Raw genomic sequence first — 22,620 nt, forward strand, 5'->3', positions numbered from 1 at the left:
TCCAATCCAAACTAACCCTGGCAATATTCCAGAAATGCTGGGAACCAGCAAATTTAAATCATTGTCAGCTCCAAATATTTTTTTCTCTTTTTAGCTTTATATCACACTAAAAATGTTAAAGCTACAGAAGAACATATTATTATGTGAATTTTTTTACCCCTTTTGACACGATCATCACACAAGCAGATTGTATCACAACCAAGGTCATTGTTGAGAGGTTTATGTATAGCAAAGATATCCTCCAGACAGCAGCAGAAATGAAGCTGTCGAATTCCATGCTTTATGACTTCTTGGGTCCTTATCCAGGTACCCATCACCCTAGAAGGACCATATGTAAGTGTATGCTGCTCTTTTTCTTGGGGGAGGGGATGGGAAGAATCTTTGTTTATTTCTAGTTGTAGGTAGATATACAGACAGGCCCTGGGATTAAAACTAAGCTGTAGTTAAACTCAATACATGAGGTTGAACCACATAAAACTAATTGACTGTCAAGATTGGTATGGTTCTACCTAAGAATTATTGTGGTTTAGTATCAATCAGCTGTTACTCTTAGTTCACTATTGCTCCTAACATGTAAAGCACATTCACCTTAATTGGTGTATTACTACCAAAATAAACCAACCTGAAAATTGAAAAGATCAAGAAGATTCTCTATGTTCAAGTTCTTCATCTATAAATGGGTTGGTAGTGGTACCTGCCTTGCAACATTGTGAGGAATATGAACTTACAGGGTGTGGGGACCGGGGAGATTCCTCTCTGCCCTCTGGAAGTTTGCTGAAAAATGAACTGGAAGCAGATTGTGAGGAGGGAAAAAAAAAACAGGAATGTAGTATGTGCATAAGCAAAAGACTAAACTCAAAGGGATGGATGTTTGAAGCTCAAATATGCTCCTCACAGAGCAGAGGGACATGGGTGAGTGGCTGCAGGGATGGAAAGGAGATCAGATGGTTTTTAAGAGAAGGAAATAAGCCCAACCAACAGACAGTGTCCTAGGACTAAGCTCCTCTGGGTTGGAGGTAGCCAACAGCCACCAAAAGTGAGGGGCAGGCAGAATGTTGTCACTGTGGGGAAGTCATCTTCCAGATGCTCCCCAGCTTCCCTCAGAGAGCGGATAAGAGTCGTTCAGGACACGGTGACATTTCTTTCCTGCCTTTTCTGGTGCTTACTCTTTCCTGGTTAGTTATCACAATTCCTGGGGAAAAGAGAGTAAAGACAATTGCATTTGTTTAGGAAGACATATCCTCAGCAGCAGAAGGAACTTCAGAGGGAACCCCTTTCTGTATGGAGGGAGCAGTGACGGGAAGTTGAGCAGACCTTGGTTCTAAACCACCTTCTTTCATTTCATTCAATAGGGCTCAGCATGTTTAAGTAATACTTTGGGATATCAATTATCTGAGCCCCAACAGGAGCTTAGAATAATGTTTGGTACATAATAAGCCCTAATCTAGTTATCATTAAGAAGATCATCATCATTTCAGCCCCTTACTGAGATATCCAATATTTATTGGCATCTGACAGCATGTCAGGGTGAGTGCCAAGGGCAAGGGTCACATAACTGAACAGGTGACCTCCACTTCCTGCCACAGGCTTACAGGCAAAGAGGTGGGCAGCTTGGTATATAGTAAATAGGGTTAGTACCCACTGTGAACTTAATATACTTACGTGAGACCTAACTTTGTCTTAACATTCAGAGAGGCCTTCCTATGAGAAGTATCCTCAAAGCTTGGACCTAAAGGACTAAGTCACCCAAGCAAAACAGAACCAGGCAAGTAAATTCATCAGCATGAACATCAAGTCAGAGGCCTAAGGAAGAGAGAGTGCATTATGAGCTCCTGGACTAAGTAGAAGCTGGGGACAGAGTGAAATCACTCCTCCCCTTTTGCTCAGCTCTTGCTTCTCCATGCCTCAACAAGTTGCATCTGTTGCAAAAATGTCTATGAGTTCTATCAATATGAACGGGAACTTACTGCCAGCTCCCTAGTTGGATAGCCTGAAAGTTGCTTATCAGGGGATTGGGGGGCTATAATATCTTCACCCTGTTTGGAAGTGACTGTTCTCCAAAGGTATTTTTATCTAGTCCCAGGTAGGGGACATGGACTTATATTTATTACTTTACTCTGGCCTCCAGAATTTTAAAAAAAAAAGAATGTTTTAAAGAAATCTATTACTAATGCCACAAACATAATCATAGCAGTAGTAAAGTAGAAGAGTAGGATTACTCACTTACCTAAATAATCCAGGGGTACATTTTTCAAAAATAAACCCAGTTAGTCTTGACCTGAACATTAAAAATAGAAAGAATTGATCTGGGATGTTTTCTTCCCTAGAATAGAACAATCACAGTTCAAGGCCAGTCCTGAGACCCTGTCTTTAAAATAGCCAGCAAAAAGCAGGGCTTGAACAGGCTCAAGTGGTAGACCACCACCCTAGCAAATTCAAGGCTCAGTTCAAACCTCAGTATTATATCCCTAAAAGGTTTAAGAAGGCAAACTACAAGAAGCAAAGCCTACATAGACATCAAGAAAAGGAGAATGTTTACCAACTAAGACCTAGTGATAATCTCAAAATTTTAATAAAAAATTTATTTGAATCTAAATAAGATTGCTCACTGTTCAGCCTAAATGTTTTGGTTGATTTATAATATTAAAAAAATGACTGAATTGAAATGTGTATCTACCTCATATAACAACATACCTAATTCTGTATTCATGAATGCTAAAGTTCTCATGATTTCTTTATTACAAACTTTATTCTTATTTATGAGTTCCATGCTAAACTGTTAAATCAACAGAATCATCACCTTAGCTTTAAATTAGCCCAGCACACTATTGGATAAAGCTATGCTGTACATTCAGTTGCTGTTTGTAAAAGTTATGTCATGTTGTCATACCCTACATTTTTGCTCATTTGTTACCATGTTTTATTTATAAGGAGTTTATTTAATTTACAGCAAGCTTCTGGGCCGCTTCCTGTTGTTCATTAACTCTCTCGAAGGCTGCCCGTCTGCCTGTTGCTGTGTGAATGTTTGACATAGAGTGAAAGTGCTGTGATACAGGGTAAGAGGGCAAATGTTAGAGTTGTGAAAATAGAAAAAACGGTGCAACAGGACACGTCAAGCCACAGTTTCAGTCACTTTTACTGTATTTCCATAGATGCATGAGGGAATGACGTTGTGACTACTTAAAACTGTTTATTTTCATTTTTTGGCCTGATTTTTTAGCATTGAAGAAACCATGTCTAATGATCTTGAGTATTCTTAAAGGAAAAGGAATTATATTTTACATAATGGTTTGCATGTGTGAGGTTCCCTCTGGCAGAAGCACTGTAATCAGTGTGTTGTCTCTCACAGAAGAGCCTATCTATCTTAAAGATGGACTAGCCACAGTCAGCTGCTGGAGTGAGGGCAGAACATTGTGATTTTGCTAAAGAATTAAGCACTAGCCCCTTTCACTTATTCATCTCTCTCTTGCTCCTTTGGCTCAAACAGGAGAAGCAAAGGATAGCTAAGGGCAAACAGTCTTTTTCCTTCCTCATTCAGCAAACCATGGAGAAAGATTTTGGCTTCTTGACATTAATAACTTTGCTTTAACTCTACTTGAAACTATTTGGGCAACTTTTCAAAAGTGGAAAAGGTACAATAAAAAAGGACTGAACTTCCTGTTTTACTCTTAAAGAAGCAGATTCAGCAAAGACTCGCTTTCTTCTGGGAACAGCCATATTCCTCCCTGGAGACCAAAAAGTGTAGAATATTATTTCCTTGCACAACTTTCATTGAAACTATTTAAAGACAATAAGCTTGAGTGGGCATGATGGCAGATAATATGAAGGTTTTCAGACTTGCTGTTAAACAGGAATAATGGTAGAGCAAATGTTTTTCTCCCTTTTAGACAGCCAGAAACGTCCCTGATGAGAGGGAGGGGGAACCTACAGGGCAGTTTGTGTACACATTTGTAACAGGAGTGCTTGAACTGTATGGCTGTATCTGATATCTGTCTGTAGTATTTACATTTACTCACAAATCATATGCACAACATACCTATCACCGTAGCCTTTGCCATGTATTAACCGGATTCCCTGCAACAGTTGAGCAGCTACAATTCACCAAGAGTCAAACATAACACATTGCAGGTCAATGCCTGTGGTGTACAATAAGACAATGGAAAGGAACAAAGAAACCACTACTAATGAAGGTAGCCGTTTCATTAGGGGAGCAAAGTCAGAAAAACCATGGTTCTCTTTTGCATCTGTTTGCATTCATTTCTGAGTGTTCTTGAAACAGGCTGTCTGCGACTCCTTATCTTTTTCAGTAGGGGCCACAAAGCCTGGGAGATGAAAGAAAACAAGTTGTTGCAGAAGCAGCAGCTACTAGTCTCAAGCGGCCAGTCTGAGAGGTGGGCCTCAAGCCCAGCCTCCCTCCCTGCTCTGCAGCAAAGCCCCTTGAGAAGAAGGGAGCAGAGTCAGTGTGTGGGCCTCTGTGATCCTCCCACAGAGTGTGATGTGTTTACATCTAAGTCCCTGTAAAGGGAAGAGCTGTGAAAGCAAACAACACAAGATCCACAGTCAGAACTGACCACTGTAAGTTACACAAATAAGTGGTGAAGAATGGGTTCTGTGCTGGTTTTCATTCTGACATGCACCTCAGCAAGGATATACTTTTGTGTCTTTTATGTATCTCTCTCTTAGATAATGAAATCCTGCTTTCTTTTTCTCTGGGCGTTTTCTTGGAACATAAAGGATAGTACTAATCTTGCCTCCTGTGATAGACGTTCAGGTGTTTAAAAACAGTGATCATGTTTCCAGATTTTATTAGCAAATTCCTTTAAGAATTCACTAAGCAGAAATTTCTGTACTTATATATGAATAATGTCTTAATTTACATATTAGGTGTGTTTTAGATGCTTAGATTTTTGCTTTCATTTGTTTGTGATCTTGAATAGAACATAAGTGGTGGTCACTGAATAGAAGCTGCATCTGTACAAGGCATAAAGAAAGAAAGGAAAATTGTGGCAGGGGAGACATGGGATGGGAGAAGGAAGAAGAGCCTCACTGGATTAGGCTCTTCTGGGGCACTAGGCTTGTAAGCCTTCCCACCCCAGACCCAAGTTCAGTAGAAGACAGAATGCCTTACATATCTACTGTCAAAGTCATGTATCCTGGCTGACCGCCTTGCTGAAACCTGGCTCAGTAGACAGTATCCTGGAGGAGCAGCAGGGCAGTAGTGAAGAGGACATTACAGACTTGTGATTAGATCATAAATTCCCAAAGAAGAGAGAAATGAGACAGTTGGTGTAGTATCTGCACTAGCAAATCTTGACCATCATCCGAATCTGTATCTGTCAGTAAACCAGTAGCTTATCATGGATATAAATGGGACTATTTATAACTGAAGAGAAATTGCAAGTCGTGGTGAGTGCTGGCTTAATAATATCTGCTTATATTGTGTATGCACAAAGATACATTGATGATGCACGGATGGATAGATACATATACACACACATACATACATACACACATACTACCTACCTACATACATATATAACTAAAGCAAACTAGCACGTTCCACCAGATTCTAACTAACAACCAAATAACTGAAAAAAAGGGAAGTTCACTATCTTAGTCATAAACTTAAAAAACCCTTTTCTGTTTGAGAATGTTATTGTCTTGTTAACCACAGAGAACAGTTGGAGCATGGATCATTTTATTTCTATTGCTTCTCCAGCACTGGCCCAGAGGGACCAACTTGATGATCTAATGGGTCTTTTCCATTTCTAATATGTATAATTTTGGCTGTTCTGTGGCAGCTTCTTATTGCTTTAAATAAGCCATCTTAATTCAAAAAGCACACATCTAGATGTGACCTGCCGAATATATGTCAAGAAGTGTGTGTCCCTTTAGAGCCCCCCAAGGATTCTAAGTGAGACAAAAGCAACAAAGGAAGCAGAATAAACAGGAGGGGGAGGAGAGAGGCTATGAGTCAAGCAATTTTCTGTTTATTTTATTTAATTTTTTATTTTCAGTAATGAGATTGTCCCTTAGGCCTCCTTAAATCATTTGTTGGTTAAAATTTAATCTGAGCATTAGTACATTTTTACTCAGTAACTCTTTTAAATTGTTAATTCTGTTTCTTGGAAGTTGTCCCACCATTAACTAGCATTTTGATTCCCAGATTTTAGTCATCATCCCTGACCAATTCTTGGCCTCCTATCCACCATGCAACTGCTCAGACTTCACTGTCTGAGGAGGAAGTGGTATCTATGCATTGCTCCAGATGTCAGCCAGTGGTGGCCCTCAGGTCAGGTGTGTTAGGAGCATTATTCCAAATACATAATAGCTGTCTTCTTTCCAGCTAAATCTATCACCATCGCAGTGAACTAGCTCTAAATCTATAAACCTGTGGCCGCCATGGTTGTACTAAGGGCCTACATCTGGCCAGTCTGCTGGAATGGTGAGCCCTTATTCTTCCTCCCAGTGATGTTAATTTAATTATATGGTCTTGTGAGCTGTTTTCAGTTAATATTTTTCTCCTGCATATATTTAGTTACTTCCCAGAATTATTCTTCCAGGCAGGAACACTAGACTACTCTGTGTGTGTCTTCTTGTCCTTCAGTCTGTCGTTGTCTTCCTTGAAGACTGATTCAGCTTGAATGTGAAATTATATTTATGACCCTTTCTCTAGGTCCTTATAATTAACAGGATAAAGTGGATAAAATCAAGATGAAAAAGTGAAGATTCATTTGGAGCACTCATTTCTACAACTGTGCTCTTTAGGAGAGTCACAGACATTGTTAAACAAGGGTAATGAGTATTCACTCAACAAGTATATGCTGACCACATACTATATCCCAGGCATCTCATTAAATTAATTAGATCCTTCCCGTAGATGGTACCCAAGTGCTCGAATTACAACCTACATTGTCATATCACATTTAGACTAAAATGCCTTTAAAAAGAAAACCACCCCTTTTTTTTTTACCAGTCTACTTCTTCAAAGGGTAGTAGGGTGGACTGAAGTAATGGCAAGTGTACTAGGTTGAGTGTTTGTGTCCTGGCTCTGTCATGGAACCCTGAAATTTTATCATATCACCTAATATTCCTGAGCCACAGTTTTCCCATCTAAAATGAGTGTAGTAACTCTACCTACTCTGTAGAGTTACAGGGAGCTTCACATGAGATAATGCTTGTAGAAAAACCTTGTCGGCCATAAGCCATCAAAATACACACAAATGTATTGTTGTGAAGATGAAAGAAACTCCCTCAAGAGGGAAGCATTTTGGACAACTTTAATTCCTATCAGTCTTTGAGAGAGAAGGCTCACTGATAAACTAGGTAACAGAAAAGCCTGGAAAAGTGTTCGTTGCAGAGATTAATATAAATGTTCACAGAAGAATATTATGGTAGTTTTTTTCTTAACCCTAGGGATAGAGACAGTGGGAAATTAAGACTGATAATGAACCTGAAGGGCCACTGTGAATTTGTGATTCTGCACCCTGGCTGATCATTGCGACTGCTGTGGGGGCCTTGCCTCCAGGAATTAATTGCTGAAGGATGTGGTCTGAGTCTTAGGATACTGAAATGCTCCCTGGGTGGTTCTAATGTATTGCCAACCCCTGTGAGAAATATCGCTGTGCTATAGGGAAGAAAAGAGACCTCTAGAAGTCCAGTTACAAGGAATAATTTATGGATTCAAGAGTAGCTGTTAAATCTAGAAAAATATATCTGTCTAATGAATGGCAGATAAAATTGTCTGGACCTATCGATCTTAAGCCGTAGTCTGTAGCTAAGATGAACATCTTGCCTTTGAAAAATAAGTGGAGGAGTTTTAAAACTTTCCATAATTGTTCAAAAAATTCTATTTAAAACTTGGTGTCATCCAGTAGTATGATAACCATGGTGTAAGTCTAGCAGCAATAGATCCTCATAAACATGAGTGTGTTGTTTTCACAGTTTTTATTCCCTGTAGTAAATATTTATGTAATGCCTAATCTGAGTTGTTGTAGCCAATCTTGACTGACTCTCTTTAATGTGCAGATGCTTTGATTGTGACCAGACTTGTAGTCTCAGGTCATCTGGAGAAATAGCTAAAGGAGGATGTGGGGAACGAAGCAAAAAAGACAGTGGCATATTACATATAGCAAGTAACTGTATTGGGTATTGGGAAAGTAAGCAATAGCTAGTACAGTCCCAAAATTTAATACAAAAACGTATTAACCAGTTCCCAGAGCATCATCTGATTTAATCTGATTCTTAACCTGTTACCAAGAAGTAACATTCTGGGCTGGGAAGTTGGCTCAGTGGTAGAGTGCTTGCCTTGCATGCCTGAGGCCCTGGGTTCAATTCCTCTGCACCACATAAGCAGAAAAAGCCAGAAGTGGTGCTGTGTCTCAAGTGGTAGAGTGCTAGCCTTGAGCTGAAGAGTTGAGGGACAATGCCCAGGCCCAGAGTTTAGGCCCCCATGACCCACAAAAAAAAAAAAAAAAGTAACATTCTTTGTTTTCAGGTGCTGTTTTTAAACTTAGGAAAAAGAAAGAATAAAATTTAAAGGAGCTATAATAATGTAAAGGCTAGAACCTGCATTTCCAGTATAGAAAGATATTGTTTAGTCTTAAAAATAGTAGTTTACTTGGGAAGAGATTTTTTTTTTTTTTTTTTTTTTTTTTTTTTTTAGTGGCCCTTTTCTCTCCAGAGCACTGCCTGCTTTTCCCTGCAGTATATGCCTCCCTGGACTCATTGCCTTTCCCAACTACTCCCTCATTGGAAGGCCTGCTGTTTTCTTACTCTGTAGCAGGGTGGGCATGCTTTATCTTGGTGCTCTGAAAAGCTTCCACAGGGTTTTCTAGTGCTGTATTACTATTGAGCCTCTTGTAGTTAGTTCACTGGGCATGTTGACAACTGGTTCTAATGCTTCAAGAGATCAGTGAGTCCACCTGTTTGTAACCTTAACCAACCTTTTGCATTAAGTGGAGGAGGACTTGATGATTGTAAATCTAGATTACAGTGGAGAAAGCAGAGTTGAAAAGCATAGTGATAAAGAGGGCTAACCGTCAGGGATGGAACAAGACTGCTACTAGACACACTGTTGCAAAGGTGGTTCTCCAGAATGTGATGTCAAGCTCTCCTTGGGGAAGACTTATTTCAAAGCTTTGCAGTGATTGCTGATACACTGAGAGCATGGAACATTCTTCTAGTTTCTTTTGGAGTCTTATTCATTTCTAGTTAATATTTTTATGTGGTATAGGGTAAGATAAAGATTTGTTGCTTTGCATATAAACATGTCCAATTAATCCAGCATCATTTGTTGAAAAGACCTCTTATTTCCATATTGATTTCTGCCGTTGACTACACGTAGCTCCATTTTGGTTCTCTGGTCTGTATCCCTATCTATTACTTCAGCTTTGTACTATGTTTTGAAATCAGGTACTATATGTCTATCAACTTCGTTCTTTTTCAGCATTTTTAGATGTTCAACATCTAAAATTTTAATCCAGAAACAATTTACCACTTCCCACAGAAAAGCCTGGTAGGATCCAGAAAGGAATTGAACCAAGGATGTAGGTAAGACTCTATTGCACACAGGTTAGATGGTGGAGTACAGCTTGAGTGTATTGTCTTCTGACTCATTAACACAGCGCCTCTCTCCCTTCACTAAAGCTTTTCAGGGGTGTTTTCCTTAGCAATGTTTTCAAGTTTTCATTGTATAGATCTTGCACATTTTGGAGTGAGATTTCCCCAAAGTCATGTTTTGTGATTTCTCAATTTCAGTTTCTTCTTGCTTATTGCTTGTATATAAAATGATCATTTTTTTTCTTATGTTGACTTTCTATCTTACAACTGGGTATACTAAATATAGGCTTTAAAAAAATGAGTGACAGGAAAGTAAAGCAGGCTCTACTGGGGGATGAATAGCATGGAAATGAGGGCAGGTGAAGGGAAAGTACAAAGGAGGCCAAGTATGATCGAAGCACTTTATGAAAATAGAACAGTGAAATCTGGGAGAAAGAGTGATAAAAGGGAATTTGAAATGTCACAACGAACTCCCCTTTGTAGAACTAGTGTATGCTGTTTCTATGTGAGAGCTGCAGCTGGCACCCCAGGCGACTTCCCTGTAGGGATAGGGCTGGTGCACTTTTCCCCTGGTGCTGTGTGAATTTTCTTACGTTGTGTGATACTGGGAGGGAAATAGTTCACCAAAATCTTACCCATATTTAAAGATTTAAAAGGAAATGAAAAGATTGATTAGGAAATGGTTTGTTTTTTCATTTGCGTATATATAAATACACACACACACACACACACACACATTTAGCACTTACACTCAACCCTTGCCAATGAAAGCATCCACACAGACTACTGGCAATTAGGTCATCTTCTGGTTTGAAACTGTTGCTTTGTCACTCACTTGGGTCTGCATAGGGATGTGACTGTCATTCTTGACAAAGTTATTTTAAAACCTTTATGTATACGTAATTACGCGCACTCACGTACCTCTAAGTATGTATTTCTCCCTCTCCCTACTTCCTGGCCCAAAGTGAGGCAATACAAACTGGGACAATTTCACTGCATCCCCAGAGCTTACCCTGTGCCTTACACTGAGAACACACACAGGAAAACCAAAGCACTGGAAGGTAGACAGGGTGTTCCCACAGACCTCCCACAGCTTTCCTGTAATGCACCCACACGCTGCTGTTACATGTGTAAGTCATCTGTCTGGCTTCCTCCTGTACTTTACTGAGCTGCATTCATTTCAAGTGTCACCTTATCAGAAAGGTGGCATACCACTACCTCTTTCCCAGTCCCCTCACCAGCCTCATTTCCCTTCGTAGCACTTGTCTCCACTGTGTGTGTGTGTGTGTGTGTGTGTGTGTGTGTGTGTGTGTGTGTGTGTGTGTGTGTGTGTGTGTATCAGCCGATTAGCAAGTAAGATTTAGTGTATTCATATCTTCAGTGTATTCACATCTTCAACACTTAGAGTAGTACATGACATGTCACTTGTACTTGTACATTAGTACTTGTGAATTGGTGAACAAATGAATAAATGAATAAAACAAATGCTAGCTATTTCTGAGTTCCCCAAGTACCTTATGTCAGAATAGGGAATCTCCAGACCCCAAGGCACATTGACATGTCTGTGTAGGTAATCTGATATGTATTAATAATTAATAAAATTTAACCCCATCACCAAAGACATTTGATCATTACATATTTTTTTACTCCCATGTGAGTATCCTGAACATTTTTTATATTTCCTCCTATATAATTTTTCACCATAAAATATTTTAATATCCCCTCTTGCAGTATGAAATCTCTTCCATGTACTATGAAGATTGACCCTAGGACTTACCAGTTATAGGACTAGTTAGTACAGATGTACACATTCACTAGAGGATATCAGGAGTTACAAGTGTAAAACTATTTCCCATGGTTTCCTTTTGTGATTTTGCTAATTTATATCTCTCAGGGGACTGTAATACAATTACTATTATATTAAAACATTAATAAAACTATTTTCAGCATAAGACCCCTAAAAATAGCCCTTTATTATGGCAAAATAAATTATAAAGAAATTCAACATGACACATTAAAGTGGTAGGTAAAATTGACAGCATTACCTTTTAGCTTTCCATAAAGATTTTCAACATTTTGTTGTTGTTGTTGTTGGTTGTGGGGCTTGAACGCTAAGCCTGGACGCTGTCCCTGCGCTCTTCAGCTCAAAACGAGCTCTTTAGCCACATCACCACTTCCGGTTTTCTAGTGGTTTATTGGAGATCAGACTTTTTTGCCCGGGCTGGCTTTGAACCATGATTTTCAAATCTCAGCTTCCTGAGGAGCTAGGATTATAGGCATGAGCCACCAGTGCCTGGCTGATTTTCAACATTTTTGAAAGATTAATTCTGTCTTGACTCTAGGACAATGAAATGGAATAGCTCGCTTCCACCTGCTCATTTATAGCAGAGCTTGGCTTATCTTCCTATAAGCCAGGGAAGTCTATCCATGTCATTGTCTATCTTAGCTTTCTAAACCCAGCACAGAAACTCGGGTGTTGTGGTAAGCTAAGAGTCTAGGTTGGAGATCTTAGAAGTTTATCACTCAGCATAACTTACCTAAATTCCTCTGCCCTTGAATATCAGGACCCTGCCATACTCAGCCTAGGAGGCCTACATGCACTGGGGCAAGGCAGTGATTCACAGCTATTTTAATGATTTCAGTGTGTTACTATAATTAAAATAAATTCAAAAGTCTGAATACAGGAACAACATACTGAATACAGATGTAAATACCTTACACTTTTTTTTTTTGGTCGGTCATGGGGCTTGAACTCTGGGCCTGGGTGCTGTCCCTCAGCTCTTCAGCTCAAGGCTAGCACTCTACCACTTGAGCCACAGCACTATTTCCGGCTTTTTCTGTTTATGTGGTGCTGAGGAATTGAACCCAGGGCCCCAGAGGCAAGCACTCTACCACTGAGCCACCTTCCCAGCCCACCTTACACTTTCATACAGGTTTTGTGTTTTACCAAAAGCTTTTATCATATTCCCATGTCCAAAATCTCCACATTTCTCTAAATTTAGATTACAGCATGTTTTATCAGCATTATGAATGTATAGTATACATATGTCTGACATAAACATATGACATCATCTATATCTTTATACATATGTTTACTAACATGAAGTCATATTAAGTCACATTGATAAAGTGTGTACATTATGTACATATGTATACAATTATTTTTTGTTGTTGGTTGTGGGGCTTGAACTCTGGGCCTGGGCACTGTTCCTGAGTTCTTCAGCTCAAGGCTAAGCACTCTACCACTTGAGCCACGGCAACACTTCTGGTTTTCTGGTGGTTTATTAGACATAAGAGTCTCACCGACTTTCCTTCCCGGGCTGGCTTTGAACCATGATCCTCAGATCTCAGCCTCCTGAGTAGCTAGGATTACAGGTGTGAGCCACCAGTGCCCAGCTATATGTATACAATTTATACATAGAATATACACACACATACATGTGTAGTTGTATGTGAGTGCATTAATATATGTATGTCTAGATGTATACATTAAGTGTATGTGTGCCCATTGTATACATTGTGTGTGTGTGTATATATATATATATATGTATGTATATAATATGGCATTAACCTGACATGATCCTCTTTTAAAAGACTGACTTTCAATATCACCTTAGATAATTATATTTATATGAAGAATTGAAAAGGAGGCGGAGTCTCCCATATGTTCATTTCAGCCTGGGTGGCAAAATGGCTTTTAGCATTTCAGTGCATGAAAATGGCCTACATTGAATAAATTAGCAAAATCACAAAAGGAAACCACGGTAGGAAATAGTTTTGCACATGTAATTGCTGAAATCCTCTAGTGAATGTGTCAGTCTGTACTAAATAAATAAATTTGTTTATAGACATGTTCTGTATTAGCTTCCACTCTTTCACAGCCCTTTGCCAAACAAAATCGCACTCAAAGTAGGATGTTCACACCCGAGTAGGAGTTTCTTGGATAAATATTTTCACTATATGGAGACCAAAACCACTTTTACAATTTTCAGACTTTGATTGAAATACCATATTTCTTTACTTTTTTCTCCCATCTTTTCTCCTGCAACTGCATATACATTAGTTTCTTCCACTGACCTTAGTACTCTGGAGCCACAGCTCCACTTCCAGCTTTCTGGTGGTTAATTGGAGATAAAAACCTCTTGGGCTTTTCTGCCAGCTAGCTTAGAACCACAATCCTCACATCTCAGCCTCCTGACTAACTAGGAGTACAGGTATGAGACCAACTCACTCTGAGGTAATTTTTGTACAAGGTAAGGGAGAGGGATCAAGTTTATCCATTTGTTGAAGAAGCTGTTTTTTGGTGGTTTGTCAACAGATAGTTGGCCTAGGTGTATGCCTCTCCATTGTATACCATTAGTCTGTTTTGGGTTTGTTTGTTTTTGCCAATGCTATGCTGTTTTACTTATTATGGCTCTGTACTTTGTCTTGAAATCAGATATTGTGTTGCCTCCAGCTTTGTTCTGTTTGCTCAACATTGTCTTGGCAATGGACATTGCAAAGGACATTTCCTTTGCACTTTCACATGAACTTCAGGATGGCTTTTCCTGTTCTCTGAAGGATATTATTTTCATGGGGGCTAGATTGAATCACGTTGGGTAATATAAACATTTTAGCAATGTTCATTTTCCCACTTCATGAACACAGGTGGTCTTTCTATCATTTAGTGTCTCCTATTTCTTTTCACCATTATTTTGTAACATATTGTGGAGGTCTTTTTTACTTCCTTTGATAGTTTATTCCTAGGTAGTTTATGTGTGCTATATGATTTCTTTCCCAGCAAATTTGTCTAAAAAAGCTGACTTTTTATGTTTATTCTATATCTTGCTACTGTACTAAATTTATCAGCTCCAAAAATTTTGGATTATTTATGCTTTTATAGCATCCTATCACCTGCAAATAGGGATCATCTGACTTCCTGACCTTCCTATTTGTGTCCCTTTTATTTCTTTCTCTTACCTAATTGCTGTACCTAAAACCTCTACTGCTATATTGAATAAGATGGGTAAGACTAGACACTCTTATCTTGTTCTTGATTTAGAGGAAATGCTTTCCGTTTTTCCTCATTCAGTATAGTGTTGGCTAAGTATCTGTTTTACATATAGGCTCTATTATGTTGAGTGTTGTCTTCATTTTTTTAATGTTTTAAAACATTTTTATTGTAAAGTCTCTTCGATATTTTAATTTGTTCAGAGCTTTTCTCAGGAATGAATATTGAATATATTAAGTGCATTTTTAATCTAATAAGAAGATCATATAATTAACTCTCATCCTGTTGGTATGATGTATTATGTTTATTGATTCCTACATTGTGCCATCTGTGTATCCTTAAAGTGAAACCAACTTGTTGGTGGCATGTGATATATTTTTTTTTTTTTTGTCGTCATGGGGGCTTGAACTCTGGGCCTGGGCACTGTCCGTCAGCTCCTCAGCTCAAGGCTAACATTCTACCACTTGAGCCACAGCACCACTTCTGGTTTTCTGGTGGTTTATTGGAGATAGGAGTCTAATGGACTTTCTGCCAGGCCAGGCTGGCTTTGAACCACGATCCTCAGATCTCAGCCTCCTGAGTAGCTAGGATTACAGGCATGAGCCACAGGCACCTGGCCATGTGATATATTTGATTGTGTTGATAAATTTGCTCACTCATCTAATTTTTGAAGTGTTCCTGCGTATTAGAGATATTCTAGACATATAAAGATAAATAAAATAGCAAGACTCATGTATTCTGAAAGCTACTGGTCAACTAACAGAAATAAAAATTAGTGGTTGTATAGCCTGAACTCCTTCAAAACTTATCTGGGTTAGCAACTCCTGTTGTGCATGCACATGTGCACACGTTGCACATATGTGTGCATGTGTTTGTATTGCTGCTTGGAATGAATATAATATAAAATAGCTGAATAAAAGTTTAATATTAACTCACATTGAATATTAACCAGTGTTGTATTTAAGCGCATTCAGTTGCATAGGAAACAATATAAATGTAGAAATGATATACTTTTAGTCTCATAAAATTACTAAAGATGATATTTACAAAAACTTTTTTCTAAAATTCAGTATAGTTGGTACGAACCACCTAATTCCTTTTCAACAAATACACATATCATATCATTTGAAATGACTTGTGCCATTAGAAATAGTAATTTAATAAGTAAATTTAATGTAGAGTTTTTTTAATCAGAATGCTGAAACAACTTGGTAGTAACCCAAGAATTTTTAAAAAGCAATGTTAGAGTTCATTAGTAAAATAAGACACAGTAGGAGAAAAACATGCATAAAATGAGTTCTCTTGTGTGTGGTGGCTCACTGTTGTAATCCCAGTGCTCAGGAGGCTGAGGCAGGATTGAGGTCCCAGGCTGGCCTGAGCCATGCGGCAAGCTCCAAGCTAGCCTAGACTGCCAAAACCAGTCATCAGATGCCACATTACTCAGCATGGCGTGAGAGTTAGCAGTGTCTTTTTTTTCCCATTTTCCTAATCAGGGTAGACCTCTTCTTTAAAACGAAAGACACCCTTGCTCTCCCTAAATCAAGTCTCTGCTGTCAGGCCAGCTGCCCTCCAAGGTTTCTGCAGGGTATTTATAACATGAGGGAAATACACAAAAAGGAACATGTTTAATTAAGAGTTTTGCGTGTTTCAGTGTTGTACATCATATGGTTCAATTTAGGTTCTCTGAAATATCAGAGTTAGAATGAAATTATCAAAAAGGGAAAAGTCACATGGCTGTATTGCAAACAAGATGTGCCTATTTGTATTTATGTTTGCTAATGAGATTCAGCCATGATTTCCACTTTGATTTTAAGACTTTAGACCACCATTCTGCTTTCTTCATTATAATTAAATCTCTTGCCCACACGCAGACACAGGGAAGCAAAGAAAAGGGGCATATTTTATCTTTTAAGAAGTTGTTGCCTAGCTTTGATATGAAGTTCCAGAGCTTCAAAGAGTATTAAAGCAAAGCAGCATGTCTCTCATGGGCACAGTCATCTCCTCCGGCAATTAGAGGAGCTAGGAGAGGGCTTACAGGCTGAGTCAAGGAACCCACAGAGGGCAGAGCTGAGTTCCAGTGTGTAAATGGAGGCTGTGGAATTTGAGCAACTAACCAGGTTTAAATCACAGAGAGGTTTTCTACCTCTCTTCTGGCAGTGAAGCTGCCACCAGAGAGGTAGGAAAAGGCCAGCTAACAAGCTCTACTGAGTCTTCCTATAAAGCTTTTATGTAGGATGGGACAGATGAAGGATTAATTGAGTTGACTATGAGACAGCATTTGTACATGAAATTCAGAAAGGTACTGCTTTCTCATTCCCAGCTCAATGTAGTATTTCAGTAAGTCAGATGTTTATTAAGTCAGGGCTAGTGCAGGTGTTTTGCTCTCAGTTTACTCTGCTGCTCCCTCCCACCCTCCCAGCAGAGCCAAATAGGGCTGTACAATCTTTCCTTCTGCCCACCTTACCCATACGGAGAGTGGAAGAGCTCCTGATTAGTCTAAGAGCTTGGTTACTTGTGGGAAACGAAGGAGGCTCCTGTGGCCCCCAAATCATCCAAAATACATCTTAATTAGGAGTTAATGGTATTTAGGGAGAGGGTGACTATATGCTCCAAATCTTTTTATTGACCCTTTTATTGCTGGATTTGACCCAAATTGGCCAACTCCAAACAGATCCAGACAGGCAACATTGTTTGCTCAACCCTAAATCACACTGAACGCACAGCCTTGGTGAGACTTCAACAGAAACACAGTGCGCCGCCTCCTTATAGGCCCTGATGGTAGTCCACTTGCCATAGAACCTTTCAGTAAACATCTTAATTATCTTGATATTTTTTCAGTTTATTAAAGTTACTATCTGGGCATTCAAAGAAGAAAATGAGAAGAGAACATAGTCATTTTTGTCTATAGTTAATGCTTTATCTGCCTCCTGGCACAAGTATTAAACTCAGTAAATAGTGTTGGACTTAAAACTACAAGGTAAGCTTTCTGGCATATTTTTCATCTTTTGATTAAAATAAATATTAATCTTTTGCTCTTTGTTATTGTTTTTATTTTGGTTTGGTTTTGAGATGGGGTCTTGCATGCTGCCCAAACTGGCCTCAAACTCCTTGGCTAAGTCATCTACCTGCCTCAGCCTCTATAGTGCCTACATTTACAGCCATGAGCCACCATACCTATCTCTGTTCTGCTGCTTTTTGTTGTTGTTGTTGGTGGTGGTGGTGGTGGTCATCGTCATGGGGCTTTAACTCTGGGCCTGGGCACTCTCCCTGCGCTCTTCAGCTCAAGACAAGTGCTCTACCACATGAGCCACAGCACCACTTCTGGTTTTCTGGTGTTAATTGGAGCTAAGAGTCTCACGGACTTTCCTGCCCAGGCTGGCTTTGAACCATGATCCTCAGGTCTCAGCCCCCTGAGTAGCTAGGATTACAGGCCTGAGCCACCAGCACCTGGCTTCTGTTCTGCTTCTTAATTTTAGTTTGTATTCATTCCTTAAAAAATACCAATTGATGATGACCCATTAAAAAAAAAAAATAGAAGTGAGCCAATTTGGGAATTAAAGAGTTTCTCAAGCCTGTCCATTCACAGATACAAAAAAAAAAAAAAGCACCTGTTTTTGCTATATTGCACAGATATGGGTATGTTGTTTTTTTTGTTTGTTTGTTTGTTTTTTTTTTGGTCTGCTCGTGGGGCCTGAACTCTGGACTTGGGCACTGTCCCTCAGCTCTTCAGCTCAAGGCTAGCGCTCTACCACTTGAGCCACAGTGCCACTTCCAGCTTTTTTTTTCTTTTTGCTTATTGTGTGCTGAGGAATTGAACCCAGGGCCTCATGCATGCAAGGCAAGCGCTCTACCACCTTCCCAGCCCCCTGTTGTATTATTATGTTCACTTATTTCTAGAATTTTTTCTCTTTTCAGTTACCCATTGAACTTTACAAACATTTTCTTTTTTTTTTTTAATTGTGAAAATACCATACAGAGGGGTTACAATTACGTGGGCAAGATAACTAGTACATTTCTTATCAAGCATTTTTGCCATTTTTTACTTCCATTCTTGTTGTTAACTTCTAGTTTTATTCTGTTGTGATCTGAGAAGATACATAATATGATTTTAATTTTTTTCAGTTTATTGAGACTTGATTAACATATGACCTAATGATATGACCTGCCCTGAACAATGTCCTGTGTGCTAATGAGAAGAATTTGTATTTTGCTCAATATAATGTTTTAGAATATGGTTCAACTCAAGTGTTTCTTCATTGATGTTCTATCTAATCTGTCCATTGAGGAAAGTGGGCATTGAAGTCTCCAACTATTTCTGTATTAGTCTCTGTCTCTGTAGTATTATAAAAATTTGGGTGGTCATATTGTATGTGTATACATATATATATTTATAGTTGTTAAATCTTCTACAAATGTAGTACTGAAGGGGAAGTTTGTAGCATATTAATGCATGTATCAAAACAACAGAAAGATCTCAAATAACTCCACTATGTACCTCAAGGATTCAGCAAGACAATAACAAACTAAATCCCAAATTAGCAGGAAAAAAAATAACAAAGATCAGAGCATAAATAAAATCAGAACAAAAAAAAATACAAAAGATCATCAAAGAGTTGGATTTTAGGAGGATTAAATTGAAAAATCTTTAAATAGACTGACCAAGAAAAAAGAAAGGACCCAAACAAAAATCAGGTGGCAACAGAGATATTACAGGTGGTATCACAAAAATATGAGGGATCATAAAAAGTTACTGTGACAGTTACATGCTGAACAATTGGAAAAGTGAGAAGAAAGGGGCAAATTCCTGAACACATAAAACTTCTCAAACTTTAAAAACACCATTTATAGTTTCTAGGGTTTTTTTTTTTAATTTAGAATTTAGCTAGCTTCTCGTTTTTGGTGTATGCTTATCCATTCAGGTCAAATTATGATCTATACCAGAATGTAGTCTGTCTAGATAAGCAGGTCATATCCTACCCACAGAACTGGGTGTCCGTATTGTACATGTTCAGTAATTGGTACTGAGCCTTGGTACTATTGCATTGTTAGCCACTTTTGTGGAGCTGTGGGAATGGATGATACCTTTTCCAGGTACTATGAGATAAGCACAAATGGTCCCAGAGCTTTTGGTACAAGCAGTGATGGTCCTAAGTTTATGGAGTGTGGGGGAGATCTGTCATCCTCGTGCTGCAGGACATGGATTGGTATGTGTCTGGGCACATATAACAAGCTTGGGGGGGGAGGACATTTGTGTCACTAATGTGACAGCAGTCCTGCAGCTTCAGAACCTGGACAGGACCCTCCCATTGTCCCAAGGATAGGTTGGCTAATGCTGGAGTTTTTTGCACTAAAAGCTGCAGTCACAAAGATGTGGGCTAGGACCTTCCGTGGCTCCCGTCGGTTGTAAAGACTCCAGAATGGCAGGTTATTAACTCCAGACAGGATGGGTCTTTAGGGTGGAATTTTTATCATTTTCTCTATTTTTCTGAAAATCGATTACAGAAAAACAAATTGAAGATTATGAAGTATCTAAATGTGGCTGTTAGCAGTTTAAATCATGTAAAATATGCCCATAAAGGGAAACTTTTATTCCTAAATTCTAGATTTTAGTTCTGTTCCACTTCTGTGCAAAATAAAGATCCAGGATAAGTCACAAGAATCCCTGTATTTTCTTGGTCCGCCAACTCTTAAGTGCAAAATCTCTAACTTGGGGTGAAAACCAATTCTCCTTTGACATCATCATCTTAGGAGGAGAGATTTTCAGAATTGGCTCCCGTAGCTTCCTGCTCAAGACATCAAGGACTGGGAAGACCGTAGCAAGTCAGCAATTTATAGGCTGTTCAGATACTTAGCAATGATTCTGGAGCATGTTGAATGGAGAACACATGTTTATAAAAGAGGAGCAGGTTCAGCACAGCACCTCTTTGGTGTAACCACCCAATCAAATAACAAAATGAGATGTCTTATTCTGCTTATTTCCCACTTCCCCAAAAGTAGACTAACCACTTGTTAACCACAGTAACTTCTTTTGTGTGTCTTGGTCCTGAGGCTTGAACTCAGGACTTAGGCACTGTCCCTGAACTTTTGTGTTCAAGGCTAGCACTTGACCACTTGAGCCACAGCTCTACTTTCAGCTTTTTGGTGATTAATTAGAGATAAGAGTCTCAATGACTTCCCTGCTGGGGCTGGCTTTGAACTGCGATCCTCAGATCTCAGCCTCCTGCGTAGCTAGCATTACAGGTGTGAGCCACCGGCGCCTGGCTCCACAGTCACTTTTTAATAGAGCAGTTGCTGTAGCTTTATCACCAGAAATGTTCCTAGTAAGTACCATATTAGCTTGTAGCCAGCAGTCTGCAACACAGGAAAAAAGCTTTTGCCTCTTTTCCTGGTGTAACTGGACGTGATAATTCACTGCAGCTCCCTTTCTCTTTGACAGAGTGCCTACCGCAGGAATGGGATGGCGTTTTTGGCCTGCTGATGTGCCTGGAACTGCCTACGGGAACAAGAAAGGCAATGTGACACTGAGGTGACTTCCACTCCTTGCACAAAATAAAATTTAAGTTCACCTGCAGGGCCCATCCCCTGCTTTGTTTTGACTGTCAGCAGGGCTGACTCCTGCTTTTGTCCAGCCCTTCAGCGCTGAGTCTTGTTTACTAGAGGAGCTATTCGGCTAATTAATGACAGGATGTTTGGGGTAACATGTAGGTGGACAAAAACACAGATCACACAGTTTTGAAATATTCGTTTGGCATGGGTTTGCTGCCCTGGGCTCCCAGATCTTGAAAGCAGTGTCTTTTATCCCCCAGTGTTTAGTCTGTGTTTTACTTGATACATTTTATAATCCAGGCTTGAGACAAAGGAGACAAAATTAAAAGGGTCGTCTGTCTTCTCCTCCCACTGTCCCGCTCACTTTACTCTGAACACATGTTGACTATGAGGATTTTAGAGACAAATATTCATTTCATAAACTAACTGTCATCTAAGATCCAACTGTCCTGAGGAACCGACTGTTCCCTTCTTACAATATATGTATCATTTTCACCATCTTCCCCCACTTCCTGTCCTACTCCTCTGGTGTGTTTGTCCTCACACAGAACCTCCATCTTCATTTTCCTCTTGCCAGGATCCTCTTCTCCCAGGCCCACTCACTCCACCCCTGCAGAAGCAGTCAGAATGGAGCAGCCTGTACTTCTTCCCTACTCTGTTCCCACCCTAGCCTGGAAGGGGGGTGGGGGGTAGGGGTGGAGGGGGTAGCGGCGCTGTGCTGCTGTTTGCAGGGACATCGAAGCTGCCCTACCAGAATCTATACGTCTTCTACTAAATGAGAATCTTGGGAACAAACCAGAATTCAGCAGACATAATTGTACAGTTCCTTATTAAATATGAACTGCAAAGAAGAAAGTTATTTCTTTAATTCTGTGAGAAATGTATGTAGTTTAGGCTTGAGACACACTAACACAGCCTTTGTAAATAATTAATGAAAACAGAAATAAGGAACTTGTAAGGTTTTTTCTTATGACCCAGTTTCTGTGAGTATGTCATGTTACTCACATTTGTTCTGTGTGATTTTACCTGTTCTCTGGTAATCCTTTTGGAAGAAAAACTGCATGTCAGAAACAAAAAAGACAAATTTACATCATCAAAAATTACCATAGTGTTTTAATGTCCCACCCATGCTTAACGTGTGATCAAACTTTTCTTTTTATCATCTTACTTATTGCTTAGAGTCCCTAACAATGGAAAATTATAAGCCTACAATATACATTCTAACTTTTGAAACAACATATATTGTATTTGGTTTCAATCTGCCAGACTTATAGGAGGTATAAAATTTTCAGGGACTAATTTTTCATGTTGAAATTCCTTCTCTCTCCCACATTATATATTTTTAAATGTGCAGAGCAGAAAATAGAGGGTTTAATTTTTTTTTCTTCATTTTATTCTACCTGATCTCCTTATAGTCCCAAAGAAGGAAGACTCAATGTACATTTCTCTCAGAAATATGACAGCTCTGTATTTTTGTTGGTCTGGTGTATGTTTGTCTATCATGAACAGTCTGACAGGTAATT

At 39.2% G+C, this 22,620-nt stretch overlaps 1 protein-coding gene across 3 annotated transcripts in view; it reads left to right on the top strand.

The window, feature by feature from the left end:
* The window catches only part of Supt3h (SPT3 homolog, SAGA and STAGA complex component), a 241,546-nt gene extending 220,424 nt beyond the window's left edge, over positions 1-21,122 (top strand). For all 3 annotated transcript variants that reach the window (XM_042672007.1, XM_042672005.1, XM_042672004.1), the window contains one exon: positions 20,988-21,122. In XM_042672007.1, the coding sequence (XP_042527941.1) occupies positions 20,988-21,029 (42 nt within the window). In that variant the 3' untranslated portion in view covers positions 21,030-21,122. The remainder of the gene's footprint in view (positions 1-20,987) is intronic.
* Positions 21,123-22,620: the final 1,498 nt, after the last annotated feature.

The sequence above is a fragment of the Dipodomys spectabilis genome, unplaced genomic scaffold (genome assembly GCF_019054845.1).
Source record: "Dipodomys spectabilis isolate Male_0828 unplaced genomic scaffold, ASM1905484v1 ptg000669l, whole genome shotgun sequence".
In the NCBI taxonomy this organism is placed as follows: Eukaryota; Metazoa; Chordata; class Mammalia; order Rodentia; family Heteromyidae; genus Dipodomys; species Dipodomys spectabilis.